This window comes from Rhinoderma darwinii, chromosome 2 (assembly GCF_050947455.1).
Source record: "Rhinoderma darwinii isolate aRhiDar2 chromosome 2, aRhiDar2.hap1, whole genome shotgun sequence".
NCBI classification, from domain to species: Eukaryota; Metazoa; Chordata; class Amphibia; order Anura; family Rhinodermatidae; genus Rhinoderma; species Rhinoderma darwinii.
Genome location: NC_134688.1, coordinates 8,639,035 through 8,651,537, shown reverse-complemented (window position 1 = coordinate 8,651,537; position 12,503 = coordinate 8,639,035). Strand labels below are relative to the sequence as shown.

Genomic DNA, 12,503 nt, shown 5'->3' with positions numbered 1-12,503 from the left:
AAGAATATAACTACTATAATACTGCTCCCCTATATACAAGAATATAACTACTATAATACTGCCTCCTATATACAAGAATATAACTACTATAATACTGCTCCTATATACAAGAATATAACTACTATAATACTGCCCCTATATACAAGAATATAACTACTATAATACTGCCACTACATACAAGAATATAACTACTATAATACTGCTCCCTATATACAAGAATATAACTACTATAATACTGCCCCTATATACAAGAATATAACTACTATAATACTGCCCCTATATACAAGAATATAACTACTATAATACTGCCCCCTATATACAAGAATATAAGTACTATAATACTGCCACTATATACAAGAATATAACTACTATAATACTGCTCTCTATATACAAGAATATAACTACTATAATACTGCCCCTATATACAAGAATATAACTACTATAATACTGCCCCTATATACAAGAATATAACTACTATAATACTGCCCCCTATATACAAGAATATAACTACTATAATACCGCCCCTATATACAAGAATATAACTACTATAATACTGCCCCCTATATACAAGAATATAACTACTATAATACTGCCCCCTATATACAAGAATATAACTACTATAATACTGCCCCCTATATACAAGAATATAACTACTATAATACTGCCCCCTATATACAAGAATATAACTACTATAATACTTCTCCTATATACAAGAATATAACTACTATAATACTGCTCCTATATACAAGAATATAACTACTATAATACTGCCCCCTATATACAAGAATATAACTACTATAATACTGCCCCTATATACAAGAATATAACTACTATAATACTGCTCCTATGTACAAGAATATAACTACTATAATACTGCCTCCTATATACAAGAATATAACTACTATAATACTGCCCCTATATACAACAATATAACTACTATAATACTGCCCCTATATACAAGAATATAACTACTATAATACTGCCCCTTTATACAAGAATATAACTACTATAATACTGCCCCCTATATACAAGAATATAACTGCTATAATACTGCCCCCTATGTACAAGAATATAATTACTATAATACTGCCCCCTATATACAAGAATATAACTACTATAATACTGCCACCTATATACAAGAATATAACTACTATAATACTGCCCGCTATATACAAGAATATAACTACTATAATACTGCCTCTATATACAAGAATATAACTACTATAATACTGCCCCCTATATACAAGAATATAACTACTGTAATACTGCTCCTATATACAAGAATATAACTACTATAATACTGCCCCCTATATACAAGAATATAACTGCTATAATACTGCCCCTATATACAAGAATATAACTACTATAATACTGCCCCCTATATACAAGAATATAACTGCTATAATACTGCCCCCTATGTACAAGAATATAATTACTATAATACTGCCCCCTATATACAAGAATATAACTACTATAATACTGCCACCTATATACAAGAATATAACTACTATAATACTGCCCCCTATATACAAGAATATAACTACTATAATACTGCCTCTATATACAAGAATATAACTACTATAATACTGCTCCTATATACAAGAATATAACTACTGTAATACTGTTCCTATATACAAGAATATAACTACTATAATACTGCCCCCTATATACAAGAATATAACTACTATAATACTGCCCCTATATACAGGAATATATCTACTATAATACTGCCCCTATATACAGGAATATAACTACTATAATACTGCTCCTATATACAAGAATATAACTACTATAATACTGCCCCCTATATACAAGAATATAACTACTATAATACTGCCCCCTATATACAAGAATATAACTACTATAATACTGCCCCCTATATACAAGAATATAACTACTATAATACTGCCCTTATATACAAGAATATAACTACTATAATACTGCCTCCATATACAAGAATATAACTACTATAATACTGCCCCTATATACAAGAATATAACTACTATAATACTGCTCTCTATATACAAGAATATAACTACTATAATACTGCCCCTATATACAAGAATATAACTACTATAATACTGCCCCTATATACAAGAATATAACTACTATAATACTGCCCCCTATATACAAGAATATAACTACTATAATACCGCCCCTATATACAAGAATATAACTACTATAATACTGCCCCCTATATACAAGAATATAACTACTATAATACTGCCCCCTATATACAAGAATATAACTACTATAATACTGCCCCCTATATACAAGAATATAACTACTATAATACTTCTCCTATATACAAGAATATAACTACTATAATACTGCTCCTATATACAAGAATATAACTACTATAATACTGCCCCCTATATACAAGAATATAACTACTATAATACTGCCCCTATATACAAGAATATAACTACTATAATACTGCTCCTATGTACAAGAATATAACTACTATAATACTGCCTCCTATATACAAGAATATAACTACTATAATACTGCCCCTATATACAACAATATAACTACTATAATACTGCCCCTATATACAAGAATATAACTACTATAATACTGCCCCTTTATACAAGAATATAACTACTATAATACTGCCCCCTATATACAAGAATATAACTGCTATAATACTGCCCCCCTATATACAAGAATATAACTACTATAATACTGCCTCCTATATACAAGAATATAACTACTATAATACCGCCCCTATATACAAGAATATAACTACTATAATACTGCCCCCTATATACAAGAATATAACTACTATAATACTGCTCCTATATACAAGAATATAACTACTATAATACCGCCCCTATATACAAGAATATAACTACTATAATACTGCCCCTATATACAAGAATATAACTACTATAATACTGCCCCCTATATACAAGAATATAACTGCTATAATACTGCCCCCTATGTACAAGAATATAACTACTATAATACCGCCCCCTATAGAGAAACATATAACCATTACAATCGCAGAGTTGATTATTTTCTCCTCCTCCCGCAGTTACTGGATGATCTGGAATGTCAGAGTACTCCGGCTTCTGAGCAGGGCCGCTTGGAACTGGAGCAGAAGATTGAGGACGTGAAGGAGAGTATACGGAAGGCGGAGGTAACCAGTGATGTATATACTTTCTATGCTATTTTTGTACACTGTAATTGTCCACATTATTGTGGGGACAGATCTGCACATAATTTGCGCTGTGTTCGGAGATGCTGATGTATAAATGCAGCGATGTTTAATGGAAGATAAAGGTGAGAATCTGTCATTAATGTTCAGCTCGAGGTTGTTAATAAGCGATGAAGACAAAGCCGCCTCCTCGCTGCTGAGAACGCACACACCGTGACATGGAGGTAAAGATATTCCACTGTTAACAACATTTCACACTTTGAGTCTACTTAAAAAACTTTTTAGTAACACTTTGCCAATCTTACATTATTTGATCTCTCCATTCACATCCAGAGCTGCTTTCAAAATTCTCGTGATTGCCCTTCGAATCCGACAGCAGTTTAGCTCCACCCCCATTATAACCTTAAAAACAACTCTAATTGTGTCAACTTTTCCTGAGCTCTATCAATAACCTCCTCTCTGGCAACAGGAAATTAGCAACATTTTGAGTGCAGCTTTAGATGTGATTGGAGAATAAATTTTTCACCAAACTTAAAATCCGTACTAGATAAGAAAAGGAAATCTGTACAAAGTTAATCAGCGTTTTATGTAGGTTTGATCTGTGGGATGTTGTTAACCCTTGATCAGATGGCAGAGTTTATCTTTAGTAATGATGATCTGGAAATGCCATCTAGGGGATGTCAAAATTTTGATTATGGGGCTGAGATCGGTCTTAAAGGGCCAGAAAACAGACAGTCTATCATCTCTTTCATCACTGTGTGTTTCATTGCGAGCTATTATTATCTGTTATCAGCCAGTTACCGCTGGTTCATCTACGGGATGTGTCCATATTTGTCCCCATAATCGCTACTTTGTTCTATATCCTATGCCGAGAACCTATAGAGACATTTCCATCCGTATATGTGACTGATATCCGGCGCGCCTCTTATAACGCCTTCTCCTTTAAAACCATATAAATCGCCAGTCACCTTAAACCGTATAAAAACGCATCTGGCGGTTTTTGTCTGTGCTCCGGCGCCCTGAGCCTTCTTCGATTATCCCATATAATAATTTTTTGTAGTGAGAGCTGTACGTGGTAATTATATCATTTTCCGTACGCGAGCCATAAACGTTTTATTAGGGGTCGCGGTTTTGCTGCGTTGCTTTGTTATTTATGGCTCTGGCTGTGTAAGTTCTCTCACCCCTTTGTCACAGGCGCGCAAAAGCTTTGCCAAAATCTCTCCGGCTTTACATATGTCTCCTTATACTTTGCTTTAATTCAATTTTAATTAGCGCCGTTACAAATAGAAGTAATTACAACCTCGTGTTACAAACATATTAATTCCCGGAGCCGAGCTTCAGCAGCTGCGAGGGAGGCAGGACACGCAGACGAGAGCAGCGAAACGCGTGGCTTTCCTTCACCAGGGGCAACTATTAGTCTTACCCTATCCCTGTATCTAAATACCCTGGCCAAAATAAGAGTGGCTTGTTGGCGGCCCCTAGCAACGATCAGATCTATCCCATATGAAGACTAAGGGTATGTTCACACAACCTATTTTCAGAAGATTTTCGGGCCATAAACGACCGGAAAATGGCTAAAAATGCGGGGGTTGAAAGCCTCCAAACATCTACCCATTGATTTCAATAGGAAAAACGGCGTTCCGTTTTTAAAGACGGCCGCGTAAAAGGAAGTGCATGTCACTTTTTGATACGTTTTTGGAATCGTTTTTCATTGACTCAATAGAAAAACCGCTCCAAAAAACGGCTGTAAAAAACGCAAGATTCTTAAACAACGGCTGAAAATCGGGACCTCTTTACCCTTGAAAACAGCTCCGTATTTTCAGCCATTTTTTTGTTAAGCGTGTGAACACAGCCTAAGGGTGTGTTCACACGGTGCGGTTTTGCCACGCGGCTGAAAACTGCATTAAAAAATGCATGCGCTTTTACCACGATTTGAAAAATCGTGACTACACGCGGTAAAAATGCATGCTTTTTTTCGGCGCGGTTTTAGGACGTGTGGCAGAATCGCAACGTATAAATGCACTCAAAGTCCGTTGATTCAGAGAAACAATTTAAAAAAAATATATCATAATAAAGTAAAAATGTATCTAGTTTTTTTAATTAAATGATTTTGATTTATTTAAATTCTATCAAATTAAATTATTTTAAATATTTAAATTCTTTAAAAGAAAAAAAAAATTATTTGTTTTTGCTGGATGAAATGAGAGGAAATGACTCAAATCATCAGAAAAAAATATATATTTAAGAAATATAGAAAATGGTTAAACTGTAAAGTAAATAAATTATAAAAAGTTTTAAAAAGGATAAAATAAAGAAAAAAAATATTTTTAGATATATATACCCCATTATTTTTTTCCTCTAGTGTGTTCACCTTAATTGAGCTATGAACTCTGCCGTTCTCTCACTTTCTGGATACTGCAGTGTTTTTAATTACTAAATCTTAATATTGTTCCAGTCCTCGTGGGAGATATTTGAGGACTGCCGCAGCTCCCCCAGGAGTGACATTGCGATTTCTTAGATGGTAATGGCTGATGTAGTCACGCACTGAGTGCCTCTGTTCATTGTGGTTCCCTCTTGGGGAGATTTGGGATTTGGGGGATAAAAAAAATAAAACACAATGATCCATGTATTGCATTCTAGGAAATGCAGTTTAAAAAAATGTTTTCAGAAGGTCCTTAGAGTGAGGAAAGAAAAACTAAATTTGCAAAATATATTTTTAGACTGATTGTCTCTCCCCTCATGCCTCAGACTAGAGCATAGATTTCATATTCTCTACCTTGGAGGGAGCTTTTTCCTGTTCTCATTGTCGCCCCCTGTTGGATAATGTATGAGCTGCCAAGAGAAGTAAGGCAAGTGTAATTTCTTCTGATTTATGCTCGTTGTCACATTATCATGGTTTTATATACAAGAATATAACTACTATAATACTGCCCCCTATATACAAGAATATAACTACTATAATACTGCACCCTATATACAAGAATATAACTACTATAATACTGCCACCTATATACAAGAACATAACTACTATAATACTGCCCCCTACATACAAGAATATTACTACTATAATACTGCCTCCTATATACAAGAATATAACTACTATAATACTGCTCCTATATACAAGAATATAACTACTATAATACTGCTCCTATATACAAGAATATAACTACTATAATACTGCCCCTATATACAAGAATATAACTACTATAATACTGCCCCTATATACAAGAATATAACTACTATAATACTGCCCCTATATACAAGAATATAACTACTATAATACTGCCCCTATATACAAGAGTATAACTACTATAATACTGACCCCTATATACAAGAATATAACTACTATAATACTGCCCCTATATACAAGAATATAACTACTATAATACTGACCCCTATATACAAGAATATAACTACTATAATACTGCACCCTATATACAAGAATATAACTACTATAATACTGCCACCTATATACAAGAACATAACTACTATAATACTGCCCCCTATATACAAGAATATAACTACTATAATACTGCCCCCTACATACAAGAATATTACTACTATAATACTGCCTCCTATATACAAGAATATAACTACTATAATACTGCTCCTATATACAAGAATATAACTACTATAATACTGCTCCTATATACAAGAATATAACTACTATAATACTGCCCCTATATACAAGAATATAACTACTATAATACTGCCCCTATATACAAGAATATAACTACTATAATACTGACCCCTATATACAAGAATATAACTACTATAATACTGCACCCTATATACAAGAATATAACTACTATAATACTGCTCCTATATACAAGAATATAACTACTATAATACTGCTCCTATATACAAGAATATAACTACTATAATACTGCCCCTATATACAAGAATATAACTACCATAATACTACCCCTATATACAAGAATGTAACTACTATAATACTGCCCTCTATATACAAGATTATAACTACTATAATACTGCCCCCTATATACAAGAATATAACTACTATAATACTGCCCCCTATATACAAGAATATAACTACTATAATACTGCCCCCTATATACAAGAATATAACTACTATAATACTGCCCCCTATATACAAGAATATAACTACTATAATACTGCCCTTATATACAAGAATATAACTACTATAATACTGCTCCTATATACAAGAATATAACTACTATAATACTGCTCCTATATACAAGAATATAACTACTATAATACTGCCCCCTATATACAAGAATATAACTACTATAATACTGCCCTTATATACAAGAATATAACTACTATAATACTGCCCTCTATATACAAGAATATAAATACCATAATACTGCCCCCTATATACAAGAATATAACTACTATAATACTGCCCCTATATACAAGAATATAACTACTATAATACTGCTCCTATATACAAGAATATAACTACTATAATACTGCTCCTATATACAAGAATGTAACTACTATAATACTGCCCCTATATACAAGAATATAACTACTATAATACTGATCCCTATATACAAGAATATAACTACTATAATACTGCCCCTATATACAAGAATATAACTACTATAATACTGCCCCTATATAAAAGAATATAACTACTATAATATTGCCCCTATATACAAGAATATAAATACCATAATACTGCCCCCTATATACAAGAATATAACTACTATAATACTGCCCCTATATACAAGAATATAACTACTATAATACTGCCCCTATATACAAGAATATAACTACTATAACACTGCCCCTATATACAAGAATATAACTACTATAATACTACCCCTACATACAAGAATATAACTACTATAATACTGCCCCTATATACAAGAATATAACTACTATAATACTGCCTCTATATACAAGAATATAACTACTATAATACTGCCCCTATATACAAGAATAGAACTACTATAATACTGCACCCTATATACAGGAATATAACTACTATAATACTGCTCCTGTATACAAGAATATAACTACTATAATACTGCCCCTATATACAAGAATATAACTACTATAATACTGCTCCTATATACAAGAATATAACTACTATAATACTGCCCCCTATATACAAGAATAGAACTACTATAATACTGCACCCTATATACAGGAATATAACTACTATAATACTGCCCCTACATACAAGAATATAACTACTATAATACTGCCTCGTGTATATACAAGAATATAACTACTATAATACTGTTTCCTATATACAAGAATATAACTACTATAATACTGCCCCCTATATACAAGAATATAACTACTATAATACTGCCTCGTGTATATACAAGAATATAACTACTATAATACTGCCTCGTGTATATACAAGAATATAACTACTATAATACTGCCTCGTGTATATACAAGAATATAACTACTATAATACTGCTCCTATATACAAGAATATAACTACTATAATACTGCTCCTATATACAAGAATATAACTACTATAATACTGCTCCTATATACAAGAATATAACTACTATAATACTGCCCCTATATACAAGAATATAACTACTATAATACTGCCTCGTGTATATACAAGAATATAACTACTATAATACTGCCTCGTGTATATACAAGACTATAACTACTATAATACTGCCTCGTGTATATACAAGAATATAACTACTATAATACTGCCCCTATATATACAAGAATATAACTACTATAGTACTGCCCCTATATACAAGAATATAACTACTATAAAACTGCCCCTATATACCAGAATATAACTACTATAAAACTGCTCCTATATACAAGAATATAACTACTATAATACTGCCCCTATATACAAGAATATAACTACTATAATACTGCCCCTATATACATGAATATAACTACTATAATACTTCTCCTATATACAAGAATATAACTACTATAATACTGCTTTCTATATACAAGAATATAACTACTATAATACTGCCCCCTATATACAAGAATATAACTACTATAATACTGCCCCTATATACAAGAATATAACTACTATAATACTGCCTCTATATACAAGAATATAACTACTATAATACTGCCCCTATATACAAGAATATAACTACTATAATACTGCTCCTATACACAAGAATATAACTACTATAATACTGCCCCCTATATACAGGAATATAACTACTATAATACTGCCTCGTGTATATACAAGAATATAACTACTATAATACTGCCCCCTATATACAAGAATATAACTACTATAATACTTCCCCTATATGCAAGAATATAACTACTATAATACTGCCTCTATATACAAGAATATAACTACTATAATACTGCCCCTATATACAAGAATATAACTACTATAATACTGCTCCTATACACAAGAATATAACTACTATAATACTGCCCCCTATATACAAGAATATAACTACTATAATACTGCCTCGTGTATATACAAGAATATAACTACTATAATACTGCCTCGTGTATATACAAGAATATAACTACTATAATACTGCTTCCTATATACAAGAATATAACTACTATAATACTGCTCCTATATACAAGAATATAACTACTATAATACTGCTCCTATATACAAGAATATAACTACTATAATACTGCCCCCTATATATAAGAATATAACTACTATAATACTGCCCCCTATATATAAGAATATAACTACTATAATACTGCCCCCTCTATACAAGAATATAACTACTATAATACTGCCCCCTATATACAAGAATATAACTACTATAATACTGCTTCCTATATACAAGAATATAACTACTATAATACTACTCCTATATACAAGAATATAACTACTATAATACTGCTCCTATATACAAGAATATAACTAATATAATACTGCCCCTATATACAAGAATATAACTACTATAATACTGCCTCTATATACAAGAATATAACTACTATAATACTGCCCCTATATACAAGAATATAACTACTATAATACTGCTCCTATACACAAGAATATAACTACTATAATACTGCCCCCTATATACAAGAATATAACTACTATAATACTGCCTCGTGTATATACAAGAATATAACTACTATAATACTGCCCCCTATATACAAGAATATAACTACTATAATACTGCCTCCTATATACAAGAATATAACTACTATAATACTGCCTCGTGTATATACAAGAATATAACTACTATAATACTGCTCCTATATACAAGAATATAACTACTATAATACTGCTCCTATATACAAGAATATAACTACTATAATACTGCCCCCAATATACAAGAATATAACTACTATAATACTGCCCCTATATATACAAGAATATAACTACTATAGTACTGCCCCTATATACAAGAATATAACTACTATAAAACTGCCCCTATATACCAGAATATAACTGCTCCTATATACAAGAATATAACTACTATAATACTGCCCCTATATACAAGAATATAACTACTATAATACTGCCCCTATATACATGAATATAACTACTATAATACTTCTCCTATATACAAGAATATAACTACTATAATACTTCTCCTATATACAAGAATATAACTACTATAATACTGCCCCCTATATACAAGAATATAACTACTATAATACTGCCCCTATATACAAGAATATAACTACTATAATACTGCCTCTATATACAAGAATATAACTACTATAATACTGCCCCTATATACAAGAATATAACTACTATAATACTGCTCCTATACACAAGAATATAACTACTATAATACTGCCCCCTATATACAGGAATATAACTACTATAATACTGCCTCGTGTATATACAAGAATATAACTACTATAATACTGCCTCGTGTATATACAAGAATATAACTACTATAATACTGCTTCCTATATACAAGAATATAACTACTATAATACTGCTCCTATATACAAGAATATAACTACTATAATACTGCTCCTATATACAAGAATATAACTACTATAATACTGCCCCTATATACAAGAATATAACTACTATAATACTGCCCCTATATACAAGAATATAACTACTATAATACTGCCTCGTATATACAAGAATATAACTACTATAATACTACCCCTACATACAAGAATATAACTACTATAATACTACTCCTATATACAAGAATATTACTACTATAATACTGCCTCTATATACAAGAATATAACTACTATAATACTGCCTCCTATATACAAGAATATAACTACTATAATACTGCTCCTATACACAAGAATATAACTACTATAATACTGCCCCCTATATACAGGAATATAACTACTATAATACTGCCTCGTGTATATACAAGAATATAACTACTATAATACTGCCTCGTGTATATACAAGAATATAACTACTATAATACTGCTCCTATACACAAGAATATAACTACTATAATACTGCTTCCTATATACAAGAATGTAACTACTATAATACTGCCCCCTATATACAAGAATATAACTACTATAATACTGCCCCTATATACAAGAATATAACTATTCTAATACTGCTCCCTATATACAAGAATATAACTACTATAATACTGCCCCTATATACAAGAATATAACTACTATAATACTGCCCCCTATATACAAGAATATAACTACTATAATACTGCCCCTATATACAAGAATATAACTACTATAATACTACCCCTATATATAAGAATATAACTACTATAATACTGCCCCCTATATATAAGAATATAACTACTATAATACTGCTCCTATATACAAGAATATAACTACTATAATACTACCCCTATATATAAGAATATAACTACTATAATACTGCCCCCTATATATAAGAATATAACTACTATAATACTGCTCCTATATACAAGAATATAACTACTATAATACTACCCCTATATATAAGAATATAACTACTATAATACTGCCCCCTATATATAAGAATATAACTACTATAATACTGCCCCCTCTATACAAGAATATAACTACTATAATACTGCCCCCTATATACAAGAATATAACTACTATAATACTGCTTCCTATATACAAGAATATAACTACTATAATACTGCTCCTATATACAAGAATATAACTAATATAATACTGCCCCTATATACAAGAATATAACTACTATAATACTGCTCCTATATACAAGAATATAACTACTATAATACTGCCCCTATATACAAGAATATAACTACTATAATACTGCCCCCTATATACAAGAATATAACTACTATAATACTGCTCCTATATACAAGAATATAACTACTATAATACTGTCCCTATATACAAGAATATAACTACTATAATACCGCCTCCTATCTTATATACAAGAATATAACTACTATAATACTGCTCCTATATACAAGAATATAACTACTATAATACTGCTTCC

The 12,503-nt window shown here is 31.1% G+C and overlaps 1 protein-coding gene across 3 annotated transcripts in view; it reads left to right on the top strand.

Annotated features, from left to right (window-relative positions):
* FCHSD2 (FCH and double SH3 domains 2) overlaps positions 1-12,503 on the top strand; it is a 162,406-nt gene that overhangs the window by 129,619 nt on the left and 20,284 nt on the right. For all 3 annotated transcript variants that reach the window (XM_075851328.1, XM_075851327.1, XM_075851326.1), the window contains one exon: positions 3,038-3,142. In XM_075851328.1, coding sequence (XP_075707443.1) covers positions 3,038-3,142 — 105 coding nt within the window. The remainder of the gene's footprint in view (positions 1-3,037; positions 3,143-12,503) is intronic.